Source organism: Alligator sinensis, unplaced genomic scaffold, assembly GCF_000455745.1.
Source record: "Alligator sinensis unplaced genomic scaffold, ASM45574v1 scaffold353_1, whole genome shotgun sequence".
NCBI classification, from domain to species: domain Eukaryota; kingdom Metazoa; phylum Chordata; order Crocodylia; family Alligatoridae; genus Alligator; species Alligator sinensis.
Window position 1 is genome coordinate 2,132,531 of NW_005842075.1, and position 27,654 is coordinate 2,160,184.

At 45.6% G+C, this 27,654-nt stretch overlaps 2 protein-coding genes and 1 non-coding gene across 3 annotated transcripts in view; 2 read left to right on the top strand and 1 right to left on the bottom strand.

Moving 5' to 3' along the window:
• Positions 1-2,906: 2,906 nt before the first annotated feature.
• Positions 2,907-16,061, top strand: LOC102387010 (alcohol dehydrogenase class-3). The gene is given in 10 exon segments (XM_025204260.1): positions 2,907-2,975; positions 3,218-3,227; positions 4,637-4,761; positions 5,745-5,886; positions 8,510-8,597; positions 9,534-9,753; positions 12,287-12,547; positions 13,487-13,622; positions 14,515-14,653; positions 15,745-16,061. Coding segments are annotated over 10 exon segments (1,215 nt in total). The 3' UTR covers positions 15,770-16,061.
• A 5,296-nt stretch (positions 16,062-21,357) lies between these two features.
• METAP1 (methionyl aminopeptidase 1) overlaps positions 21,358-27,654 on the bottom strand; it is a 44,667-nt gene continuing 38,370 nt past the window's right edge. Inside the window, exon 11 of the mRNA XM_025204261.1 lies at positions 21,358-26,111. Coding sequence (XP_025060046.1) covers positions 25,948-26,111 — 164 coding nt within the window. The 3' untranslated portion in view covers positions 21,358-25,947. The remainder of the gene's footprint in view (positions 26,112-27,654) is intronic.
• LOC112550304 lies at positions 22,006-22,168 on the top strand. Its single transcript, XR_003094078.1, has one exon. It is a non-coding gene; the product is annotated as a U1 spliceosomal RNA (small nuclear RNA).

The following is a 27,654-nucleotide window of genomic DNA, read 5'->3' on the forward strand; positions in this document are numbered from 1 at the left end:
CGAGGGCGAGATGTGCGCGGGGGTGGGGCCCCGCTGTCCGGCGCTGACTGATACCCGTGGGGTGGCATCACAGAGCGCCGCGTTCGGCCCCGCGGAGCGGAGCTCTGTGATGTCGGCGCAGTCGGGGCGGAAGGGGCCAGGGCTGGTGCCGGAGGCGAGGACCTTGCGGGGTCAGAGAGGCATGGAGAGGTCGGGCGGGGGGCGGTGTCCGGAGCGCAGCTTGTCCTGCCCCTGCCCCTGCCTGAGGCAGGAGCATCCCCACCCAAATCTTCCCCTGCAAATCCAGTGTCTAACCTCTTAGCAAAGCTGCTCTGAGTTACAGCAGGTGGGAGGGGGCCAGGGCTGGTGCCGGAGGCGAGGACCTTGCGGGGTCAGAGAGGCATGGAGAGGTCGGGCGGGGGGCGGTGTCCGGAGCGCAGCTTGTCCTGCCCCTGCCCCTGCCTGAGGCAGGAGCATCCCCACCCAAATCTTCCCCTGCAAATCCAGTGTCTAACCTCTTAGCAAAGCTGCTCTGAGTTACAGCAGGTGGGAGCAGACCCCATCGAGTCTGGTGCAGCGTGTGTCCCCAGCAGCCTCCAGTGTGTCCGCATCCTCGCACTTCAAATGGTAGTGGGGGGGGGCACTTTATCTAAAGCTCCTTGGACCAGCTTTAGATAATATGCCCCTACCGCCATTTTTAAGCACAGGGACATGAATACACAACGCTTGGGGGGAACTGCTCTAATTAAAATCCCTCCCCCCCCCCAGCTGCTCTAATTAAAGTGCCCCCCACTCCCAGAGCATGTATACAAATGCCCCATGAGACCTGAAGAGTGCCCAGTGTCCCACAGCTTGACTCCATCCCAGCTCTCCAGTAGGTCCAATAAAGGATACGGCCCTGACAAAGCTTTGCCTCTCTCCTTGCAAGAGGGGCTGCCATTTGGTGAGAAGGGCTGTAGTATCGGGCTACCCTGCTGCAGCATCAGTTCATTATCTTAATAAGACCATAGGCCCTTTTCTCTCTACCTGGCAAGCCTCTGCCCTCCTCTCCTTTTAAGAAATAGCAGGATAATCTTTATTAGACTGAAGGAGTTTCTGACCAGTCCTACTGAACCACAGCGTGAAGGAAGCCTTTGGCTTGCATGGAAACGTGCTGGTTTTGAATTCTGAAATAGGATAATTGAACAGAGGTTGCTGTGGAAGTTTTTTTTAAGCAAGACCCTGTTGGGCCCAGGAAAAATGAATTGGCTGCTTTCAAAACTGCCTGGCAGTCCATTGCTTTCTTCTGTCAACTGCATCGTACCCCAGCAGCTGGAGTCAGCCAGACTGTTTGTTAAAAGCTTGTCCTGTCTAACAGTTGTATCGAGAAAGTATGCAGCTTCCCTTTAATTCCATATGTAAAAGAGAATGGTGTGTTTTGGAAGACCAGCTATTAAGTTAGTACAATTGTGCTAATATTAGTAATAAAAAAACAGGAAATGAAAAATAACAAATAGCTTCCTTGGTACCAAATAACTAATACGTGGTGTTTGTAATTCCTCTTTCTATATCAAATACAAGCTTTCCTAATTGTTTCTTCCATGAAAGATTTGGAAAAGAAAACAACAGAAAGTTCAAACTTCAGCTCTAATTCTTGAAATTAGCTATCCTTTGATACCCAAATGCTACTTCTGAATACTCAGTAAGCCTTGATAAACGTGTTAACTATTTGTTATTTCACTTCATCTTTAGGAAAAAATAATGCTGTTTGATTGAACCATTTTTCAGACTGACATGGTTTCAATGAGCCTATGAAATTCTAACTTTTTGTGCAAAGGAAAGGAAGATGTTAAAATATTTGTTACAGTTCTGCTTTAGACATTTTCTTTTAACCTTTATTCATTTAATAACTGGTACGTAACTCTTGTCTTGAAAACAGTTGCTGTAAAATGCTCATACTTAAGTTTGGGAGGATGAGCGTTTTTAATGGAATTGAAAAAAGAGATTTGAAAATGGTAAATAATTTACTGGGTGATGGATCCTTTTGAACTTTGAACTTCCATGCCTTCTTCCTCCCCCTTAAAAGCTGACTAGATTTGCTAACAAACTCACAGGCTTCTATTCATTGTCTCCCAGCATTGTAGCTAATGGTTTCTATGCAGCTAGTTTGCCAAAGTGCATGTAGGTGCAGGATGTCCATAAAGCCAACAGAATAAATGAGCCTTAGAGTTGTGAAAAAGGCTTGGAAAGAGGTCAGAGTTCCAGAGTTGATTACGTCTCTCTCCCCCTCTTGACCTCTACAGCAGCACCATTATAGGTTGGCTGACCATAAGGAGATATCCTGGACAACCAGGACATCTGGGATACTGCCTCCCTCCCCCTGCTCACTCCCCCCTCCCATCCCACCCTCATGCTCTCAAACCAGCAAGGTGCCAGACACCTTCCAGGATGGTAGCCATGTCTGCCTGCCACTTGCAAACTGTGTCTTGCCACTCTGACTCCCTGCCCTGCGCCCTTGCTGTTCTGGCATGATCATTATAATTCTACTCAGCCGGCCCAAACTGGCCTCTTCAATCTGGGACTGTCCCAGTTGGTCACCCTGATTATAGGTCTCTGAACTCTAGCTGTCCCCTTCCCAGGATGAAAACTTGCATTGCTTACTCCAAGCCAGCATTTTAGGGCTCTAAGCCCCTTACAGTTATTGGGCATTTTTACATGTGCAAGTGCTGCAGCACCGAGCACTTTGAAATGTGCCTGGCACTGCAATGCTTGCAGTTGTATAAGTGGTGAAATATGTGTTAACACAAAGAAAATGGCAGTGGTGCACTTCTGAACTAAAACACTTCGGAGGTGCTTCAGTTCAAAAGCGCACTGCTGCCATTTTCTCCACGCTGATGTGCATTTCACCACTTATACAACTGCACGCGACCCAGTGCGCATCAGCTCACATGGAGCAGACTCGATTAATCAAATCTGCTCAGAAGTGGCAGATCTCTGACACATCGCCAAACAAAAAGGTATGTGTATAAATTCCCATTGTGACTTGTGCAGTAGATCTGAGTTTACTTAACACCTGAGCACCATCTTTCTGGTGTTCTGCTTTTTCTGGGGCAGTGAGTTAACTGGTGGCCGGCGAGCTAGCTCTTGCAAAGCATAGTAGTTCTTATGTTAGAATAAGAGCATTCTACAGAAAACATCATAAAACAATAGAGTCTACTTGGATGCTAAATTTACTAGTTATGCTCCATCACCCATACAGAGTGCATTACGTAAGTTTGTCCATTCTTAGTTCTAGAAGTATATGAAGGCTCTGCCTTATACAGGTTAACTTCTTTGTCAAGCCTCCTGAGCCAGGTTAAAGCCAGTCAGTGCTGTTTTCTCTAGGAATTTACATTAATTACCCTGCAAAGATTGTATATAAATACCTTTTGCTTGAAAGCAGTCTCTTTAAATCATCTGTAAAATATCAAAATGCTTATAGCTGAAATCTCCACCCATGCAAAATATTAAGCCTGTTACAGAGGTAACACAAGCCTCATCTACCTGGGAAAATTGATTGGCACACTGTTATAAGCAGTGTTCCCTCTAAGCTGCATGGTGAGCGCAGCTGAGCAAGCGTGCTTGGCAGTGCGGCATAAGCACACCTGCGTGGCCACACACGCCACACAGCTAAGAGGGAACACTGGTTATAAGTCAGCTATTCTAGAATAAGTCTCCTGGGGTGGACACTATTCTGGTTTGTCATGTTTATTCTGAAATAGTGGCCACATACCACTACTCACAGATCAGTTTGTTCCATAGTAGTTATGCTGGTTAGTTTTTCTGTTTAGCAAAGGCTGTATAAGCTCAACCTCCACATTAATTCAAACTGGCCTATATGTTCTGTGACAGCTGACACGAGATCTTTCTGAAAAATCTCAAACGACAAAGCTGGAGACTCGTTAAAAAAAAGCCCTAAAAAACAAAAAAAACCCTAAAATCTAAAAGCAGCCCAATCCTTGTTGTGATGTGATCTGATATTTTTGCTCTTGGTTATGTGGCTATGGCTTCCATTTACTTGCTTGGTGCACAACATAGCCAAAGGCAGAATTGGACCCATAGATGCTACAAATGTCCTTTTTGTTTTTAAGAATCTAAACTCTATTTACCTTCAAAATAAACCCATCTTTTTGTGGTGGCAAAGATGAGTTTCCTTCTGTGATCCCTGTTAACTGTAGTATTTGAGTATTTTCCTTGGTCAGACTTCTTATATAACGTATTTACTCAAATCCAAGATAAGCTTTTTTTTCTCATGCAGTGGAGGGGAAGCCCCTTATCTTGGATTTAAGTATAAGGAGGATGTGGGGCAGGTGGCCACTTGGCTCTAGCTCTGGCCCCAAGCCTGGGTTAGGGCCAGTCTGAGATACAGCAGCCACCTGCCCCCCACTCCACCCTTGGCTCCATTCCCTGCCAGGTATGGAGCACACACAAATTCTGGCTCCTGCCCAGTAACACAGCAGTGACAGCTCCAGCCCCATTATGTTATGTGGCCAGACGGGCCAGAGCTTGCATGTTCTATGTTCCCAGGAGGGCATGAAACCAGAACTGGAGTTGTAAGCAGTGCAGGGGAGGTGGCAGAGGCTGTGTGGAGCAGGTGCTGCTTTTTCTCTTCAGTAAACAACGAGACATTTATTATAAGTGAAATTCTTTGTTCTCATTTAGGTTATTAAATGCAAGGCTGCTGTTGCCTGGGAGGCAGGTAAACTATTATCTATTGAGGAGGTAGAAGTTGCTCCACCAAAAGCTCATGAAGTTCGGATCAAGGTAATCATGAAAGTGTTTATTGCTTACTTTCATCTTTGTACTTTGGGAGATTAAATATTTAAGCTTAATCATGTGTTTGCCTTTATAAGAGAAATGTTGAATTAAGGTTATGAGTTTGTTTGAAACTTAGGTAAGATATTACAGGGTGTGTCACTGTGAAATAATGTGAAATGGTTGCTGGTCCAAGACCAAATAGTTGTTTTAGTTTTTTGTTTAGGCCAAAAAAATTACTGTTAGTCTCTCAGGGACCAGTGACAGTTCTAAAGACTGAGCTCTTTATGAGCCATTTGAGCTAGAAATACAGCTCATCCCAGTGGAAAGGTGTAGCTTTTCATCTTTCCAGTGATTTAATACATTCATTTTTAGCTGATCCATGCTGTAGATTATCAGACTTGAAACTGTTGCTGTGAAACCTCTTGCCTTCTCCAAACATTCACCCCTAATCAATAGCTCCTATCTCCCAAACTACTACACACAAAGGTACAGTTTGCCTCCATACAAGGCCCAGGTCCTGTTCACTGTTTAAGACTTGAATTAAGGTCTTAAATTAGATTTATGTAATACAGGGGGCTTTATGAAAGCCCTGTGGGCAGGGGTGATTTTTACTCTTGGAAATTGAGACTATATCCTATTTAAAATCTGGGGTGCCATGTTGCTTTCAGATAATTGAGGGCACTGGTTTCTGGCTTTAGCAGCCCATGAGCTGTCGGCTGTTAATTTCATGATAGAACTCCCTTGAGAGAGTGAGGAAGCAAGAATAGATTGTGCCGATGTTTTTTTTTTTTTCCTGGGTCCACATATTTTGTGACTTGCCAGAACTAAAATCACATTGGTTCGGGTTACTGCAAAAGTTGTCATCCTTAGTAAATTCTTCCTAGGACTACTTCTGGATTACTGCCAAGGAAAAAAAATAGTTCCAGTTTATTGTTAGATATCTCTCTACAACTTCCAGAATATTACAAATATTTTTGCCATTCTTTTAGATTGTTGCCGCTGCTGTTTGTCACACTGATGCCTACACTCTGAGTGGTGCTGACCCTGAAGGATGTTTCCCAGTGATCTTGGGTCATGAAGGAGCAGGAATTGTTGAGAGTGTTGGGGAAGGAGTAACTAAATTAAAACCAGGTAAGAAAACATTAGGATTTTTAAGAATTCTGTTTTACAGCATTCTTAAATGAAGTTGCACGAAGAAACAGCAGTGTAACAAACAGTCTTAAGATAACAGTTGTCTAAATGTAGGTTGTAGCCGTGTTGGTCTAAGGACATGGGCAGACAAGGTTCTTCAGGTGAATCTGATATCTTTTGTTAGACCAACTTAAATAGTTGGAAAGCAATTTTTAAGCAAGCTTTCAGGTTCAAAAACCCTTCGTCAGGCTAAGGAAGTTTCTGTAGTTGGTGTGTGATCTTCCTGGATGGAATGAAAAGTAAAGAAGCCAGAGGCTGGGCTGGTATGCATACAGGACAGGCAGTCAGTGAAAATGTAGATTCAGGAGTCAATGGATGAGAGACAGGCTGGATGGAGGGGGGAGAGAAGGTGGATAAATAGTGGAGAAGTACCTGGGAAGTCGGCTGTCAGGCAAGTTATAATGTGTCATAAATCCAATGTCTATATTTAGTCCATGATTTTTAGTATCCAGGAGGTTGATGAAGCGGAGTTCATAGGCTTGTCTCTGGGAAGTGTTGTGTAAGTTTCCTTTGAGGATCAGGACTGAGAGATTGGAGAGAGAGTGGTTTTCTTGTGAGAAATGTGCCCCCACAGGTATTGGGTATTCTTGTCTTTGATAGATTTCTGGTGTCCGTTCATTCTGGTGCACAGTTGTTGTTTGGTCTCTCCTACGTATTTTCCATCAGGGCATTTGGTGCGCTGGATGAGATATATTACATTTCTGGAGGTGCAGCTGTAAGATCCAGAAATGCTGATGGCTCTGTTGTGGGGTGTAGAAATTGTGGGGGTGGTAGAGATGTGTTGGCGGGTTTTGCATTTTTTGTCATGGCATGGTCTGGATCCTTTTGGTGTGTTCTGGGTCTGAGGAAGTTTGCTTCTGGTGATGAGGTTAGCGAGGTTCGGTGCTTGTTTGAAGGCTAGGATGGGTGGCTCTGGGAAGATCTCTTTAAGAATGGGGTCTCTTTCTAGTATAGGTTGCAATTGTTTGAGGATTTTCCGTACGGGTTCAAGGGAGGAGTGATATGTCATAACCAGCGGTGTGCAATTTGTGGGGGGTTTTCTTCTGTACTGAAGCAATTCTTCACATGGTATCCAGGTGGCTCTTTCAAACATGCGATCTATCTCTCTGGAGGAGTATCCTCATTGGGCGAAAGCCTTTTTAAAATTGATGAGGTGGCAATCCCAGGTGTTCTGTTCAGTGCAAATTCGGTGGTATCTGAGGGCTTTTTTGGGTGTGTTTAGGGTGATTGCTGGTTCTGTGCAGATATGTGTGTTTGTCTGTGGGTTTCTTGTATAACATGGTCTGTATTTTATCATTCTGGATACTGATCATCATGTCTAAAAAGGAGATGTTGGTGCTGGAGTATTCTAGAGAAAGTCAGATGGAGGGATGGTGATTGTTGAATGTCTGATGGAATTGAATCAAAAATTGCAGGTTTTCAGTCTAAATGATGAAGATGTCATCGATGTATCTTAAGTATAGTAAGGGTTTGATGGTGCAGTTCATGACGAAGTCTTCTTCCAGGTGGCTCATAAAAAGGTTGGCAAACTGTGGGGCCATTTTGGTGCCCATAGCTGTTTTTTCCTATGGGTTTTACATTTGTGTTCTCGTTTTTTATGGAGCATTTATTCTCCTGTAAAATTCTTAATTTTACATGCGTGTTTTCTTCCTATTCAGACATTAAACAATCAGAATTTTCTAATGCATTGCACTCTACAAGATCTGTACTTGTCTCTCTAGGTTTGTGAGCATTTTCATAGTTTCATAGTTGGTAGGGTCAGAAGGAACCTGAGCAGATCATCAAGCCCGCCCCCCTGCCATGGCAGGAAAGAGTACTGGGGTCAACCGCCCCCGGCAAGGCCCCTTTTAAAGACCCCCAGGGTAGGAGCCAGCACCACTTCTCTTAGAAGTTGGTTCCAGATCCTAGCTGCCCTGACAGTGAAGTAGCGCCTCCTGATGTCTAGTCTGAATCTACCCTCTGCCAACTTGTGACCATTATTTCTTGTCGCTCCTGGGGGTGCGCGGGGGAACAGGGACTCTCCCAATGCTTGCTGGTCCCCCCTGACTAGTTTGTAAACGGCCACTAGATCCCCCCTCAGCCTTCTCTTGTGGAGGCTGAACAGGTTCAGGTCCCTTAGCCTTTCCTCGTAGGGCCTGCCCTGCTGGCCCCTGATCATACGGGTGGCCCTCCTCTGGACCCTCTCCATGTTGTCCACATCACTCCTGAAGTGCAGCGCCCAGAACTGGATGCAGTACTCCAACTGCGGCCTGACCAGCGTCACACAGAGGGGGAGGATCACCTCCTTGGACCTGCTTGAGATGCATCTGTGGATGCATGACAAGGTATGGTTGGCCTTCCTGACCGTGTCCCCACACTGTCAGCCCATGTTCATTTTGGCATCAATAATGACTCCAAGATCCTTTTCTGCTTCTGCACTGACGAGAAGGGAGTTTTGATTATCTTTTAATCCGTGAATCATCAAATTCTATAAGATTTTAACCATGTGGTGTTTTTTTTTTTTCAACTTACTGGCCTTCCTTTAACTAGCTGGCTTGTAAAATATATCTATTCTTTTGCCTAGGTGACACAGTCATCCCCCTCTATGTCCCACAATGTGGAGAATGCAAGTTCTGTTTAAACCCTAAAACCAATCTCTGCCAGAAGATAAGGTTGGTAAACTCCTTTTTCTTATGACACGCAAAACATTTGTTTTGTAATTCATCGGTGTACACTCACTTCTGTACAAAAGCCAAGTGGCCTGGCTTTGTATCAGATGGTTCAGACATCAAGTGCAACATGATTTAACACACAGCAAAGTCCTGCAGTTGTAAGAGGGCATGTGTTGGATTTTTCTGTGAATAAATTACTTTTCCCTCCTTTTGAAATTCAGCCAACTTGTCTTCTTTTCTGACCTAATTGAAATTTACTTCATGGTGTGTACGCAGGTGTGTGAACTATTGGTTCATTGTTCCAGCCCATCAAGGACCAGCATCACACCCAAATCTCTGTTCTTACTCCCTTACAAAATGGCTTATTGACTCAGATAGCTTGCACTTCACTCTGCTGCTGGGCCTGAGTTCCCTTCCCCAACCTTCACCTGTGCTGCATCTGATAATCAAGCAGTACTACCTGGCTCCATGCCCTTTGGCCCTTAAAGAGCTTAGCAACCAGAGCTGCACCTCCTGCAGGGACATGCTGCCTTGCAGAGGGCTTGTGGAGGGGCCCCATAGGCTGGCTAGAATTGCCTGGCTTGCCAGATGCGGCCCACCTCTGGTTTAGACTATGCTATAAATGTCAGTAACTATACTAGATCAGGGGTCAGCAACCCCTGGCACACATGCTGAGCGTGGCATGTGAGGCCATTTTGCTCGGCACACCGCTGCCAGCCATGGAGCCCAGGCTGCTCCCAGCCAGCAGGTGGGAGGCTGCAAGCCCTGCTGCAAGCAGACTGGGCTCTGTGGGCTGGCTGCAAACAGCTGCTCTGGGCTCTGGCATGTCGGCACTCCGGCACCTTCCAAGGTAGACATTGTGATTTTTTTTCAGCACTCCGGCCAAAAAACATTGCCTACCCCTGTACTAGATCTTGTTGTGATGTTTCATTTTAGAGTTACCCAAGGAAAAGGACTGATGCCTGATGGGACCAGCAGATTCACCTGCAAAGGAAAACCAATTAATCATTTCATGGGAACTAGCACCTTCTCCCAGTATACTGTTGTGGCTGACATCTCAGTTACTAAAGTAGATGCTGCAGCTCCTCTGGATAAAGTCTGTCTGTTAGGCTGTGGCATTTCAACAGGCTATGGAGCTGCCATTAACACTGCCAAGGTACAGGCTCTGATTATCTTTGACTCTTCCCAGTAATGTTGTGTCTTAATGATATTAAACTGGAGGCAAACCACTAGCATAAGAATTTGTTAGGACTGGGCTTGGAGAAAGCAAGACCAGAAATATAACCGCTAGGTCAGCAGTTTCCAACCCCCGACAGATTGCGCACTACCGATCTTAAAATGATACAACCTACACTCCCACCAACACTTAAGGTGTGGGAGGAGGTGTGCATGCGTGTGTTGAGTGGGTGCCTGTGTTGGGGAGGGTTGTGAGGGAATGTGTGTGGCGGGGAGCATAGGGTATGTTGGGTGGTTGCATGTTTGTGGGGGGCACCCCTGGTACTCCCCACATAGTGCAGCAGCAGGCACCCTGTGGGGTGCACCTCTGGCCAGCACTGCACATCACAGCGAGAGGCACATCCTCTGCTGGACCATCTGTATCACCAGTGCTCCCTGCACTCACTGGGGACGGGAGGGAAGCCCTGCATGCTGGACCTGGCTGCCTTCCCCACCCCCCAGAGGAAGGCACCTGGGGCTTCCCTCCTGTGTTGTGTAGCCCTGGCCGGCCAGCTCCAACATGTGGGGCTTCCCTCCCATGCCTGGCGAATGCGATAGCTGCATGTGCACGCGGAGAGCACTGGTGATACAGATAGCCTGGCAGAGGCTGTGCACCTCACCGCGATGTGCAGCACTGGCCAGAGCCATGCCCCACCGGGTGCCTGCACTGGGCATGAGCACCAAGTGCTCCCACCTGCTGCTACCACTACCATTGCCTGCCTGGGCTGTGCACCATGGGGGGTGGGGGGGGAGAGAGAGAGAGAGAGAGAGAGAGAGAGTGTGTGTGTGTGTGTGTGTGTGTGTGTGTGTGTGTTGGGGGGTGTCTTCACACCCCACGCTCTCCCTCACACTCGTACACTGCCCAGCCAAGCTCCATGCTGCTGCTGCCCCCTGGACACAGCCTTCACATTTCCACCAGCTCCATGCTCCTGCTCACCTGCAGCCCTGCCCCTGCTCCCACCACTTCCTGACCTGGTTAGTTGGATGCTGGTTGTAGTAGGAAGAAAGACACCTGACCTGTGCTTTTGACCAAAGCAGGCAGTGTGAGGTATAAACAGATACAAGTTCCAGTTAGTTGCGCTTAGCCCTTGTGGCAGCTCATCTGCTGGGTTCAGTCCTTTTTCCAGCTCCCCTTCACAGTTCAGAGGCCTGCCTGGCCTTTGTGGAGAAAAGAAGACTGTTGATACCTTTCTCCAGGGAAGAAAGAACTGTGGTCTATCTCTTTCTTCTCCTGGTCTGTAGTATTGGTGAAGGGAAAACTGATGTTCTTTTCAATGAAGGTCAGGTCGGAAGAAGGAATTTGGTAGCTAGATCTGCCCTGAGGAGCCTGGAAGACAGACTCCCACTGGCATGCTTCCCTTCTGATCACAGTCACAGAATTTCTCATCTCAACTCAGATGGAAGGTTAAGACGAGACAGAGTAGAGGATCAGTGGTGAATACATGTGTCCAAGTATGGGGATGGAAAAGGGGCTGCCTGCCATGGAGAAGTAGATATGGATAGCAGCCATTCCGTGCTGTTAAGAAACTTGTTTGTGAATGGGTATTATCACAGGTGTTTGCAGGGGGTGGGGGGATACCTTAAGGCAGTGATTCTCAACCAGGGTGCTCTGAGATCCTTTTAAGGGTACAGTGCAGTATTAGCACTGTTAGGTGTGCAAACACATTCCTGTGATTCACAATATAAACAGAGATTTAAAATAGGAATCCACAGTGTCAAAAAAATTCTGATCTGTTGTATCTTTCTGAGTTCTTTGCAGCACAGGAATTGCTCTATTGGCTGGGTTTTTTTGTAGTCAAGAAATGAGTGAGTGCTAAAAGCTAGTATTTTTTCAAAGGGGTGCCTTGAGTTTAAAATGGCTGGGAACCACTGCTTTAAGATAAGGAGAGGATAGTACAGGGGTGGGCAAAATGTGGCCTGCCAGGCCATTCTATCTGGCCTGCGGGGCCCCTAAAAAAATTAGAAAATTAATATTAATCTGCCCTGGGCTGCCTGTCATGCGGCCCTCGATGGCTTACCAAAACTCGGTAAGCAGCCCTCTGCCCAAAATAATTGCCCGCCCCTGGGATAGTATGTGTTGTTGGTCTATCAAAGCTACTTTGTGACCCACATCAAAAAGTTGGCCCTGTTTCTGCTTGCCTATGTGCTATTTCTTTGTCTGTCAAGTTATCCTTCTTTTGTTGGGGAACACTTTCCACAGGCCTAGTGAGGGCCCCAAACTATTTTCCACCTTTTGGGACAGAAAGGGAACCATAGCTTTTTCATAGCATTTCATAAACAAATCTTTGACAAAAAAAGTCAAAGGCAAAGGTGTAGTTCCCTTTATCTAAACTAAAGTGATTTGCAACATGGGGGTTGTACTTCTGTTTTTAATTAAAAATTGCCTAATCTGTATATTCCCATGCAAGTGAAAGGATGTGTGTTTGTTTAGTCTACTGCTATATGTCCTTCAACTGTTCTTTCTCATCTGGCAGGTGGAACCTGGTTCTACCTGTGCTGTCTTTGGTTTAGGAGGAGTTGGCCTGGCAGTGATTATGGGCTGTAAAGTGGCAAGAGCCTCCCGGATCATTGGTGTTGATCTCAACAAAGATAAATTTGCAAAGGCCAAAGAGTTTGGAGCCACTGAGTGTATCAATCCTAAGGACTTCAGTAAGCCCATTCAGGAGGTGCTAGTTGAGATGACGGATGGTGGTGTGGACTATTCTTTTGAATGCATTGGTAATGTTGGTGTCATGGTAAGTGTGTGCAATGCATTACTTAGTGGGGAGGGAAAAGTTCATTGCAACTTGGGGCAATTCATTACTTTAATAAGAAATAAGTCCCTTTCTCTTTACATGAAAACATTCTGTCCTCCTTGTTTGGAATTGAGAAGCAATAGGATAATTCTTAGACTGAAGGTATCTCTTATGAATCCTAACCATAAAATGAAAATACTGTGGCTTATATGGACGCATGGGGCACTTTTACATGTGCTCTGGGACACTGTGCTGGGCATAGGCAACGTGGGGGGGGGCACATGGCCCCCCTGAGATTGGCCCTCGCCGGCTGGGGAGTAGGGGTACCACGTGAAGTACTCCTAGCAGGGTGATCAGCCACTGGGGATGCCCCCCCCACATCAGCAATCAGCTGCTGGGGGGCCCCCTGGAGGCACCAGTTGCCCATGGTGCTGGGTACTTTTAATTAGTGTGGCTTGCTAATTAAAGTGCCCACACATTGCATGTCTATCAGTGTCCCCATGCTGAAAAAAATTGCAGCAGGGTGCTTTGAACCAAAGCTCATCGCACATGTTTTATTTCAAAGTGCCCTGTCACCATATTTTTAGCGCAGGGACACAAGGGGATGCTGATGCGTGTGACATGGAAGGCTGCTGGAGTAAGTCAGTTTCTGTGCTCCAGCAGACTTAATTAATTGAGTCTGCTCTGACGCACTGGATTTCCAGCATGTCAGAGCAGGCTCCCCACATATCTATAAGAACTCAGGAATATAATAATTGAACAGAGTTTTTCATGGCAGATTTTTGATGAAATCTTATGAGGATTCTGATTTTGTAAAAAAAAAAAGGTGGCATTCCATCTTTTTTTTTTTCCTGTTTTCACTCTAGAATAGTGGAGAACATCAGTCTCAACAATAGACCTTTCTTACTGGTGTTTGGGTTTTGTTGTATTTTTGTGCAGAGGGCTGCCTTGGAAGCATGTCATAAGGGCTGGGGACTCAGTGTGATAGTTGGAGTAGCTGCTGCAGGTCAAGAGATCTCTACCCGACCATTCCAGCTAGTGACTGGGCGAACTTGGAAAGGGACTGCCTTTGGAGGTAAGGATTTGACATACTTGTAGAGTAATCTTCTGGATTAAAAGAGCAAAAAATACAAATACAAAGCAAGACAGTGCAAGAGGCTTTTCTAAACACTTTTTTAGTGACCGTTATACTGGTTTCAAAGCAAACACTCCTATTGCACATCATGAATTCAAAATGAAGAGTTGTCTTGATGGCAGTAGTTCTCCTGTACAGTTCATTATAATGCCATTTTGTATTATAGTAGAATTGCCTAATTATGAGTTGCAGTTTTAAACTATAACAAGACAACCTGCTCACATGGGAAACCAGGACTAAGGTAAACATGTTTGTGTACTTCTGTCCTGTTCATTCACTGAGAATTGCAGGACTGCACTGTGAGATGAACATGGTATGGTTATCAAAGGCCCTGTTGTAGTGTGCAAGAAGTTACTAACATAACAGAAAACAAATCTGTGATTGACTTCTTGCCTATTGGATTAAAAGTATTGAGTGACTTTCCCACAACCCTTGCTGTCTATCAAGAGGGTGATGAACAACTCAGGAATTAGAGCCAGCTGAAGTCTTTACTTGATGTTACATCAGCTGTCTCCAAAGCTTTGTAAAACAGCCTAGAGTACTGGCTATAACAAATATACAGCCAAGGACTAGGAGAGCCTAATGCTCAGTTTCGGATCTCAGCTACACATTGCTCTCTCCAGAGACAAAACAATGAATGAATCTGTTTGGCCCTCAGGGACCTTGTATTGTTTTTATTATTTTGTACTCAAGCTTTTTCTAAAGCAGTGCTAATCTATAGCTGGATGGGATTGATTCAGAAGTTCCTTAATATATACTAAGAAAGCTGACAAGCTAATGTAAGGCTAGTACACTTTTCCATGTCCACGTGTGACAATTTTTTTCTCCCCAGGTTGGAAGAGTGTGGAAAGCATACCAAATCTGGTAGCTGAATATATGGCAAAAAAGATCAAAGTCGATGAATTCATAACTCACAATCTGCCTTTTGACAAAATTAATGAGGCTTTTGAACTGATGCACACAGGGAAAAGGTAACATACATAACATTAAAGGGAATTTAGATTTTATAGGTGTCCTTTTAAGAATGTACCATATTTACCCAAATGTAAGACAGCTGTGAATTTGAGACAACCCCTCCCCCAACACTTAGGTTCCAGATATGAAAAGTTGTAGCAAATGTATCATTTTCCACATCTAGAATCTATTTTGGGGGGTGGGGGGGATGAAGTAATCTTAAACTTGTTCTGTCCTGTCCCCCACTTCTTACTGCAGCAGCAGGGCAAGCAGAAGCAATGGAGTAGATGGAGGAGGGGGAGCACCCTTGCTGCCCTGGTGATGCCCCTTCAGCACAGGTGGAGCCCCATAGGTGCCCCATGCAGCTGGGAGCCTGGCTGCGCAAGTGTAGGTTCCTCCTTCCCTGCCCTATTTCTCTCCCCTGCTCAGCCTGCTCCTGGTCAGCAGGGGGGACAGGGGAAGGGGAAAAGAGAAGGGCAGAGAAGGAGAAAACCGTGCACTGCAGAGCTGGGCTCCTGGCACAGCTGCATCCTGCAGTGAAGGACAGGAATAGCTTTCAAGCTCCCCTGTGTCTGCCACAATTGAGGGCTGTGTAGAGCCACTGTATAGAAAGCCTGGTGGGCTGGAGACTGCAGCAATATACAGATGCCTCTTTACCTGCCAGTGAAGGAGAGAAGAGGATAGGAGCTAGGCAGGGAGCAGGAATCTGCAAGCTGCTGATGCTGTCCCTGACCCACCAGGCTCTGTGCACAGCCACTCCACAGCTCCCAACAGCAGCGGTCTGATACTCGGTTGTAAGTCAAGGCTTTTTTTCCCCCAGGATGAATGGGGAAAGAAAAATCTCATCTTGGAATTGAGCAAATACAGTATCTAATTATCTACTCAGCAGAAATTCTTAAAAAAGCATAATGCAGAGATACAATAACAGGAACCAATATAACTAGCCTATTCCTTAGAAGCATTTAAGAAACATTCACTTTAAAAAAAAAAAAAAGGACAAAAGAGCCAGCCTAAGGTTAGTGTTTCAGGGATAATAGGCTGACTGATCTTATTCTTGGTATGGATTCATCTCTCCCCTCCCCCACCTTTTTTTTTTTCTCTCTGAAAGCATTCGAACTGTTCTGAAATTTTAAGGAGTCAGAAGATGGATCCTGCCTGTCCTAGCTGCCATAGTCTACTAGCTAAACCTAAGGTTCTTGAAGAGAACTGGGATCAGAAAGACACAGATTCAGGTTGGGATGGGAAAACCACCTGCTTCATAATCATAGTCTCTTAAATGTTAACTGACCTCAAAATAACGGTAAATGCTAAATCCAGTTGTATAATTAACCCTGGTTCCAGACTTCGTTCCATGTTAGTAACGTCTGAATTTTGACAGTGCCTAAATCATAAAAACTACTTAATAAAAAAGTATATTTCTCAGTACTGGATGGAAGTTCTCATTCCTTCAGCCATCACGTGCATTTCACTACTACTACTAAAAGGAATCAGGAGAAGCACTTACTAGAGGGCTGTGCCCTGCAAAGATGCACTTAGAGCATGTTCTTTCCCCTTTTTGTGTTCACCATGCAAAAGAGGTAAGGGTGAAAGCAGCACTTTTCTGAAACTCAAACTCTGTTCTGGCCTGTGGAGCCATGCGTTCTGGCCCACAGAAGTCTGAGAACTTGGTGGCAGAGGAGCAGTAATAGCAATTGTCACTCCCCTGCTGCCAAGTTTCCAGACTTGTGGGGAGCCCTGCAGGCTGAATAACACATAGGATCTGCATGCACAGTTGGCCCAGGGCTGGCAGGCCCACAGACCAGCCCTGAGGTGGATCACCACTGGGTTGAGCAGCACTGGATACTGCACTAGTGCTTAACAGGAAAATATCCAAAATGCTGTATGTGCAGTTGTTTTACACTGCATAGACAAATCAGTAGGACAGAAAAAAACAAGATTCTATAGCTCCATGATTATAGGTACTCACCTGGAGGCACAGACCTGAATAATTACTTCAAAACACTTAAAATTATCTGGAGCAAGAACTGGAATGCAGATCTAGGTCCTGAGGCAAGTGCCCCAACCACATTGCTAGTCCTTCTTTAGTCCACTCTATACAATTATAGTACAGCGAGTACTTCAACCTTGAGTATAACCTATAGCAGTTTCTCAAGCCATGGTACACATACCCCCAGGGTTACACAAGACACAGGCAGGGAGTACGTGGGTGCTGCGTTTTGGTCTTTGCCTGCTTAGGCTAGATGTTCCAGCCACCGTCCCGTCCTGTCCCCCCTGCAGTGTCTGGTGAGCCGGGGCTTTCACTCCCCAGCATCGGTGTGCTGGGGGATAGGGAGGGAGGCCCCACGCAGGCTGCTTTGCCCTGGACCGTGGTGGAAAAAGTGGGACTCAGCTCGCGGCAGCGAAATAGGAAGTGCCACAGTGGGACTTACGGTTTTGATTTTGCTGCATTGATCGGCAGGAGGTGCACAAGGGACCAAAGGTTGAGAACCACTGACCTATAGCATGGATAGACAACCCACAGCATGGGGCCAGAGCATAGCACACAAAGGCATTTTGCTTGGCACATGTGCCTTGGGGTGAATGGCAGGGAAGACGCCAGGGCTGCGCTGCCACAACAAGGATTGGGTCTCTTGTGGCTCCCCGGCCATCTGCATGCCAACATCTGCCAAGTTGAGGTTGTGAGTGTTTTGGGCAGATTCTGAAGTGCCAAGGTATACAAGTCTTTCTTTAGATCTACCTAGTCTTAGGTCATGTTGTATTAATAACTAAATAATGAACTCTGCTGTACTGCTATGACTGCATGGGGCAACCTGCTGTTAGAACTGCTATTGGTTGATCACTGCAAGCTGTAGGCCAGTTGATGCAGTCATTTTTAAACAAATTTTCTTATAGTGGCCTCCTTCTCCAAATCTTCCATTTGTTAATTGCAGTCTGCCTACCAGGATAGATGCCTTCACTTCCCCAGCTGGCTAATTTTATAGATAACGTGTACTAAAGATACACATATTCAGCATGCCACAATTTAAAGGTTTTATAGTGCCTCAAGTTGTTACTTTTTTGGTGGGGGAAAAAGGGAGTATCATTTCACTTTTAAATTCTTATCTAACATAATAAAAGTGTTTGTCTGTCCGTAATGCCTTACAAGCACTCTGATTGGTTGTCTCTACAGCCAATCACAATGCTTACTGAAACAACCAATTGGAGTGCTCTACACAGCTACACATGGCAGAACGCTGCCATGACAGTGGGGCCTGAGGGGCAGAGGGGGATGATGGGACAGACTGGCACAGCAGAGCACCGCCATGACTGGCACAGTGGAGACAGAGGGAACGGAGTGGGAGCCTCGCCCCCTCCTCTCCCTGGCCTTGCTCCTTGGAGAGGGCAGTGGCACTGGCCAGCTTCAGCCCTGCCATCACGGCGGCACTCTGTCCCCAGCAAAGGGGGATGCAGGGGACAGTAGGGTCAGAGAAAAACACTTTCTGGAAAAGATGTAGTGAATTGAGCGTAAAGGTAAAAATGTCCTGTTTACATGTCATTGAGGCAAGGCTCCACTGTTTCTCTAAACTCAGCATGAGAAAGTGATAGTCAGCATCATGCTCAGCCTCCTTTACCACCAGATAGGCCTGTGCAAAGCAGCTAGGATTTGCTTTGGATTCAGATTCTGCCAATTCAGGGGACAGTGATTCAATTTGGTGATTTGAACCTCGGCCAAATTGATTTGGGACAGTATCTCCAAATCACACAGGCCTACCCCCTGCCTGCTCTCCCAGCCCTGGCAATGGCTGCCCCACCTCCCAGCACTTTGAAACCCTCCCCTCCCCACGTGCTGCTGTGTGGGGGGCAATCCCTACTGCCCCATGCTGCATGGGGGTGGGGGGGCTCTGCACGAGCCCTCTGACCCCCACCCCAATGCTGTACCATCCCCCACCATGGCTGCCCTGCTTGCTCCAGTTCCAGCCCTTTAAGGGAAAAAAAACCCAAAAGCTCACACTCACTGTTCCTGCCCAGCAGGGAGCAATCCCCGTTGCCCCCCGCCACATGGGTGGCTCTTCCACGAGCTCCACAAAGCCCCGAGGCTGCCGCAGGAGCTGGTGAGTCCCAGGATATTTTTTGTTTTTTTCCTTAAAGGGCCGGAGCTGGGGTAGGCAGGGGCCTGCTCAAGCAGAGCCCCCCATGCAGCATGGGGAGTGGGGATTGCCCCCCCGCCTGGCAGCACCTGGAGAGTCAGGGCTTTTTTTTAAAGCACCAGGAGCTGGGGTGGGCAGGGCAGCCATGGCAGGGTGCTGGGGGGGGCAGGCAAGGGATGGGGCCTGGCAGGGGTCCCCCCCCATTGTCCCCTCCCCTGCCCCTTACTTACCTGCTGAGTCCAGCTCCAGCTCTTTGCTGCAGCGGGTGGGGACTGCCCGAATCATCAAAGCTCTCCAAATCAATTCGGAGTTTTTTATTGGTCCCCGATTCGATTTGGATTTAGAGATTTAGCCACCAAATTAGGACAAATCTCCTCCAAATTGAGTCAGCACCTGAAGCTTCACACAGCCCTACCACCAGGTAGTTTGTGGAATCCATTGGAGAAAGGCTGGGTGGGCCTTAGGGCCACGCTAGAAGTGGAAATAATGAGTAAACACTCACAGCCTTTGCCTGAAATCAAACCCAGGCCTTTTTAATCTGTAGCCAGTCACCCTATCAGCTGAACTACATGACTCCCTGTACAGTGAATTGAAACTTACTGGCTTTACATTTAGTAGGTTTTATCACAGTAATTCAGTGATTGTCAGCCAGGGTGAACAGGGGTGCCATGACATCCTTTCAAGAGTGTTGCATAATATTACACTGTTACATGTGCAAACACTTACACAGGATTCACAAGATAAGCCTAGAGATTTCAAATAGGAATGCACACTTTCAAAACCATTCTGATCTGTTGTGGTTTTTTGCAACAGAACTGGTTTTTATTTTCCATAGGCAAGAAATAAGTAAAAGCTAAAAGCTAGCATTGTCTGAGAGGTGACTACAGGTAATAAGATTAGAACCACTGCAGTAAATGCACTGTTGCAGTCCTTAGCTGTTTATGAGAAAAGGGCATCAACAGCTCCTTCACAGTGAGGAAAGATAGCTGTCAAGAGGCAAGGCCTGAAGCAAGTGGTTGAATCAAAAGAAAAACAAGGTCTAGTCATGTGAAAGGATTTTCTATAGCAATTGCCTCCTGACTGAGCATTCTACCACACATCTTTATGCCCCAAGAAAAATTAATAGGGAAGGAATCATTACAATATTCTGAAGATGGGAGACATCTACATTTCTAGTTTAGCCTAGGGTGAGACAAGTGAAAAAACTACCTCACTTGAACTGTGTAAAGATAGAAACTCCTCTAGAGGCCAGGATAGAAGAAAGTATTGAAAGTACAATCTCAAAAATCCAGGAAGGGGGGTGGGGGGCAGGAGTAGGGATTACTGTATACTGTATTTACTCAAAGATAACCAGCCCCCCAAAAAAAGATTCATTATCTAGAAAATGTATACATTTGTAATATAATATTCCAAGTGTGGAATCTAAATATTGGAGGGTTGTCTTGAATTCATCCCCCTCCCACTGCTACTGCAGAGAAAATAGGGGCCAGAGGGATGAGGTCGCCCTCTTGCCCTCAGCCCCCTCCCCGCAGCCTTCCTGCCAGACCCTGATCAGGCTGTTCCCCCTGGGAGCACAACTGTGGAAGGAAGTGAGCACAATGCGGTGGGGGACAGGCAGAAGCTGCACAGGACAAACAGAAGGGGACAGGAGATTGCTGGGGGTCTGACTCTGACCCAGACTCTGGCCCTGACCCAGCAGTTGCCTTTCCCCCCTACCCCCCTTTAATTTGAAATGCAAGGGACCAAAAAAAATATACTGACTTCACAATAAACATACCCACAATAACTTACATATAGGCAAATTACTATAGGTAAATTCATCTAGAATTGATGTTTTAACTTGTTGCAAACTGCTGCAAGTTTCAGTACAGGTACACCATAAGCACACTTCAGAGCAGCACTTGTGTACTAGGGGTGTGCAAAACGAGCCGTATTCAAATTCGTATTTGGCCCGAACTGGCAACAGTGATTCAATTCATTGAGATCACTGTCCCTGATTCGATTTGGCCAAATCCCAAGATTCAATGCCGATTCAGAGAAGCAGCAATTCTGCCATAGACACAGCTTTAAATGTTTTGTCTACTACCTCGAGGTACTGTGGTTCATGAGCGCTGCAATGTTGGGATGTATGGAACATCCCATAGGAGTGCAGGGGGGGGGCCCCCCACGTGCTCAGCAGTGAACCTGGAAGTAGACCAGAAGTACTTCCAGTCCACTTCTGGGTCCACTGGGGAGCATGCAGGCCCCGCCCCCCCACCCCACCCCACCGGCTCAGCGATCAGCCATGGGGAGACCCCGGCTACTCTCCCCAGACCCAGGAGGCACTAGTTGTCAGGCCAGGGGGTATGGGAGGACCCCCCCCCCCATATGCTCCCCAGTGGACCGGAAGTGCTTCTGGTCCACTTCCAGGTGCACTGGGGAGCCCCCATGCTCCTGTAGGACATGTGCCCCAGCATCTCAGCATTCACAAGCCACCTGATACCTCAAGTTACATAGAAAAAACATTTAAAGCTGTGTCTATGTCTGAGTCTCCGAGTCAATTGGGAGGGTTCCAATTCAATTCGGAGAAATTAAAGGGTCTCCAGATTCGATTTGGATTCAGAGATTTGGCCACTAAATCAGGCTGAATCTCTGCCGAATCGAATCAGCGACCAAAGCTTCGCACAGCCCTATTGTGTACCTATTCATATATAGTACAAACTATGCATATTTGTCCAGAGCCAAAAGGCCCATGATTTATCATATAGCTACATGGCTGAGCCCCATCAGTCAACAGCATTTCAAGCCTTGGTGACCCCACAGTGCAGTGCTGCTCAGTATGCATCTGTTCTCCAGATACCTGCCCTTCCACCTGTGAGGATCCACATGCTAATTATTGCCCCCCAACTCACAACCGGAACTAAGTGTTGTCACAAGTCCTGGAACCCTCTAAAAATGTTTATGCAGATAAGGCACAGACCTACCTCATCTGTCTTCACTTCATAGAGGGCACAGCCACACTACTCACATGCAACAGGCTGAGAGGCTTTGACAGTCTCTCAGATACACAGAAGTTTGGAGATGTTTACCAGACATTTAAGGTTCGAAGAAGCAGGAATCATTGGAAGTAGGGGGAAAAAAAAAGGCACTGCTCAGGTGTGGGAGTGAAGAGGAAGGTGAAATGTATTTGATGTAGTGGTTCACCACGCCTTGAGAGTTGTCCCTGAGGAAGACTAAGCACAAAGATGGGCTGCACTAACCTAAATCTTGTCTTAGAGAGAAACCATAATCAAGAAGGTAGTTTTCCCAGGGTGAGGCCTGTCACTTGTACTCCAGGCAGGCTGACCCCTGCAAGTTTCCCCAAAAGCAGGAAACCCAACTGCAAAATTTTGTGGCAATAGGATACTGCTTTCTTGCTTTTCCCCTGGCCTGCACCCTAGCCTTTTGGCCACGAGCAAGACGAGGGGGCATCTGAACCCTGGGCTTGCATGTAGGATGCCTGCCACAGATTTGGGGAGTATCTGAAGCCCCACACTTATAGGTCTGGGAAGGAAGCTACTTACCTGGTGGTAGAGATGCACAGAATTGAACAAATGAGCTCTGCTAAGTCAAAATTTGGAACCTGACCATTGGGGGCTTTACCCAATAGAATTTGGAACCGATTTGGCCCTTAAAACTAAATTAAAAAAAAAAATTCCTGTAAGTTCCTATCACTGTGTTTGCCCAATGTGAGCCAGGCATTAGTTGGTTTCCATGACTAAATACTTGTTGCTTCTAGCAGCAGTTTAATGATAGATAATGTATTTAATTGAGGGAGGAAGGGGAAGGTTTGCTGGGATGTGAATACAAGATAAGGGGCTTTTTCTTCCCATGCTGAGGGGGAGGCGGGGGGAGAGGAACCTCACCTTATAGTTGAGTAAATAAGGTACCCAGGTAGAATGTGTCTTGTCACTGAAAACATTTCCATTGTAGCTGTCCATTTTATATGAATATGTGAAGCACTGAATATGATGCTACCTTTTTAAAATCACTGCAGTGGTTATAATAAAAGAAAAAAAGCAACCATTTTCACCTTGAGAACGTTTTGATTCTCTGTTGTAAATACCAAACCAAGAAAATAACACACTGCAAGCCAGCTTTAAAAAAATATCACAATGGTGATATATACATTTAGATCAGCTGGTCTCCAACTCCAAATATCTCAGTTTAAGAAAAACCTACATTTACATGCCTGGGTAAACAAACAGCTATAGACAGTTCCTGAGAACTCCTGTGAAAGATTTAAACCCTTCTCCAATGCATCATTCTGGCATCTCTTCGGTTCTATGCTGCATTTTTACCTATCATTAACTATTCAAGTCTTGTTTCCTGAAAATTAGTCCATGAGAAATCAGCAAAAATGGCATGTTTGAAGAAAACATAAGCAATTTCCCTATTCTCATGGTTTTGGAACTGGAAGAGGTGGTATAGATCAGCATTCCTCAACCTGTGGGTCATAACCCAAAAGTGGGTCGCAAGAATATATGAAAGGGCTGCAAACTTTAAAAATGGATTCTCCTTTAAAGGAGAAAAACATGGGAAACTGGCTTTTTCCTTGCAGGCTGGCAGAGCTCCAGCCTGCGAGGGGCTGCTTGGGGTCCTCCATGTCTCTGCCCCACACATTGGGGAGCTAAGACCTGGGGGCAGGGGGCAGTAGGTTGGGAGTGAGGGGCACTGGCTCGGGACTGGCCACTAGTGTTTAAAAATGGGTCCTGGTACAAAAAAGGTTGAGAATGTTAGGAGACAACACAAACACCTAATTGTTCTAGTAAAACCATTATAGGTGGAAATTTTTATAAGATTGGAAGTAGATTATTTCCAAAGCTTTGCACACAGAGAATCTAGCATGCATGTGTAGGCAAAATCTATAACTAGGTATGTTTGAAAATCAACTAGAAACTGCAAAATACGCAGTCAGATTTGAAAAAAATCCAAGAGAAACAATTAATTACTCTGCCCTTCAGACAGCTTTGCTATCCAATGATTAAAGCAATATGTTTTGGGCTGCCTATGCTAAAAAGCTTGCACTGGTCAATGTGGGGTGGGGGGAGGGGGTGGAACCCAGTTTTCAAACCAGATTTACGATAAGTTAACAAATCAGTAAATGATTGGATTAAACATCACTGATTTACATATAATTTTATACTGAGTTAAGTTCAAAGTGTGGCTAGCCCACAGGGATGCTATATCATGAAAATGTGGCCTCCATTCGGTACAGCTGCAACTTTTATTTTATATGCCAAGAAAAAGGGGGAGGGAGGGGGGAGTGGAAATCAAGCTTCAAGCGTACCCATCTCTTTCTCTCTCTCTCTCACACATGAGAAGAAAACTACCAATTTTAAATGACTGATATCATGGGCAAATCTCTGGGATAGCCATCCAGACTTTTAATCTCCTCGTAATTTTACATATGCAGCATTCAACACAGGCAATTCCACTCAAGTACTGCAGTCCATTTACTTAAATACACACATACACACACACACACACACACACTCTATGTGTCATTTCAGGTCATTTTTACTGTATCATTAAAAATTATAAATGTAATGAAAATGTTATCACAATGGTATCTTACAGCAAAAAAAAGGTCCGAGGCACTCCAGGAATCGAAGACATTTCCTGGTAAGTTTGGTGTTTAGTCATGCCCAAGATGGGTCCATGTCTATACATCACAAGCCCTCACATTCTACCAGTGCCAATAAGAGTTCAGAGCACTCAGTAGCTTGTAAGATCAAGCCCTATGGGACAAGAAGTCACAAGACACCTAGCAAAATGTGCATTTTATGCCCATGATTTTATGATTTGATTTGTCTTCATTGGTTTAATTTTTTTTTTTTTTTGCATTACAGTGGTATAAGGAAAACTGCAAGTGAAATCATTTTCATTACCAATTCAGAAAATAAAAATCTCAACAGACAACAAAGATTGAGAGGACCAAGGGCTTGAGGCTAACTCAACCCCACAGTTCTTGAAGTGATCTCTTACAGGTCAGGATCATAGCAAACTAGAAGAATGGGATGCCACAGAACTGGCCACTCTATACCCAGTTGTAGGGCATAGGCATTGAGTTTCCAAGGCTGCCTACCCACACGTTTTCAAACAACATGAAATTCACTTAAAAAAAAAATTTTAATTAAAAAAATACCCTAACACAGCAGCAGTATAGAAGATGTTTCCTATTTACTCAAACATTTAAGCATTCTTTTCAGGCAGTTTTCATTTGTCTTGCTGTAATGTCCTGCACCTTGCAATTCCCATCCCATAGCTACTCTGGATCTGTTTAGGAAACATGAATCAGTTAAAATACACTGGAGCCTGCAAATCATGTTTTTGTTTGGTTATTTGTTTCATTCCTTTCCCAACTTGGGTCTGAAACAGCAGTTTCACAGTGAACTTCCAGAGTACCATACTCTGCTAACCACTACTCCTCAGAGGGGCAACTCTTTTGGGGAAACAAATACAAAATAGTATTTTAGTGATCTCCCAGCATGGAACCAGCATTAACAATTTCCAGCAAGAGGAAGTAAATCCCACCAAAAGCACATGGCATCATCTATAGTCACAATCACAGCAGAGGTAACAACATAGAGATGGGACAGAGCTAAAATGTAAACTACTCTTGGCAATTTGCATTTTCTTGAGTATATATTTCCCCTATCTCAGGTCATAAACAAAACAAGGCCCAGCCTGTGAGAACAGTGTTTGCAGAAGTAGCTAAGCAGGTCTTTGGAATAGAAATCTTTAAAATCCCAGGTGCCGCGCACACACTAATAAAGGCAGGGCACACTGAAGAAATGGAGATACCTGGATACCCAAAACATCAAGTCCCCAGTGTGAAAGAAACCTGCATTTTCCAGCTAGTATCATGAGAGTGATAGAAGCAACTGCAGGCCTGATTAGAAGAAAGGTGCTAAAGAGGCAACTGAAGAAAAACAAACAAAATACAGTATGAGTGTCTTGGGTAGGAGGGAAGCGGAAAAAAATTTAAATTATTTTCTGCTTATTGACACTGGATCAAGTTCTTCAAAATATACACCAAATGCTGTATTCTGCTCTTATCTACAGTCAATGAGAACAAAACAAGTGATAAAATCCCCTTCTATCCGGTACGCTCAGTAAAATGCATAGTACAGAAATAAAAAGATCCTCCAGCTCAGTCTAAACTAACACTGGGACATGAAGTGAGGACGAGTGCTATCCAACCGCCGAGTTAAGATGTCACAGCCAGTATCTGTGACCAGAAGCGTGTGCTCAAACTGGGCAGATCTTTTTCCATCTCTTGTCACCGCAGTCCAGCCATCAGGCCACGTTTCATCTTGCCACCCACCTAAAAAAAAAAAAAAAAAAAAAATCACCACAAAAATTGAAGACTGTTCATGGATGTTCTATTTTTGTCTTGTCTGTTCTTACATTTATTAGAAAAAAATTAAAAATCATACAGAAGTATGCTAAGGACTATCACTACATCACTTCTTAAATTAATCCCTTCTTGCCACCATACTAACAGTGACTGCTATATATAGAAACACAAGTGTACTTTCAATCGGAAAAATATATGAAGGACAATAAATCAAAATGGCTCTTCAAACCCATTCTTCCCTCCAGTTACTGCACTCTTTCAGAGCTTATTCACAGTAGCAACCTCATCCTGTGATCCACAGCACTGAGTCCATGGGCTGTGTATACAAATCTGACTGGTAAGAAAAAAAGTGTTCTTTAGCTGTATCTAATTGTAGAGCATCGCTTTAGTCAAGGTTGATATTGCTTTTAAAGACAGTTCAATAAAATAAATAAATACATTAATGAAACTTCCCCTCCCTACCTATTCACTTTCCTTCTGCATTCTGGTAATACTGGTCATACTCACCATCATCTTGTGAAATTTTCCTACACTGTCTTATTCTGGATATTGCCAATGACACTGCCCCACCCTCCGATATTTGGAAGACTGCCTCTCTTCCCTCCATATCCCTCTTTCTCCTTGCTAGTAGTGGATCATCTCCTCACTGCCCACTCTCCCCATCTCATCTTGGCCCTGACAAGTCCTGCTCCCTGGAACAGGAAGAAAGAAGCACCAGTTTCCCAGAACCTACTCCATCAGTGGTAAGCAGCAGCCCAGCAGAGGGTGGGGATCCCTGCAGGGCTCCAGCAACAGGAACAGGGTGTGAAAGGAGGAAAAAAGAAAGAGAAATCAGGTTCCTGCAGGGTTCAGTAAGGACTGGAGTTTGGAAAAGTGCTTCTTCAGAACCCTCACAGGTAGGGTGCAAAGCATTACTGCTAGAAAAGGTAGGAAGGGCATGGGAAGTAGCCTGAGTCTGGTTGGACACAGGCTCCCCCACCAGCTCTGCCAGCCCTTCAGACAGGGCCAGATTAACGCATAGGCAAACGAGGCATGTGCATAGGGCCCTGAGCTGCAAGGGGGCCCAAGTTCTTCCGGTCCAGTGGCACAAATGGCCCTGTCTGCCTCCCTTCCCTTCGCTTCCCTTCACCTCCCCCAACCCTCTACTGGCCTCACCGCTGCGGCAGCTACTCCCGAGCAGTGGCTCTGAGCCAGTGTTGCCAAGTTTGCATATAATAAGCAGAGTTGGGCTTCTTTTTTTAAAAAGTTTCTTTGATTTTTAGTCACAGGTTGCGGTTTTTTGGGCTTTGTTTTTTTTTTGTTTTGTTTTGTTTTGTTTTTTAGGGGTTGCTTATTTTGGGGTTTTCTGCAATACAGTGGCTCCCAAACTGTAGGTCCTGGTTGCAGAAACAAGATGGGGTTGCAGAAGGGCCCAGCCCAGCCAGCATGCAGCTTTCAGGTGGGGCTGCTGCTGCTGCCCCAAGGACCTGCATGCCTTCCCCAGCCTCTGGCTTCCTCCGGGCACCAGGGA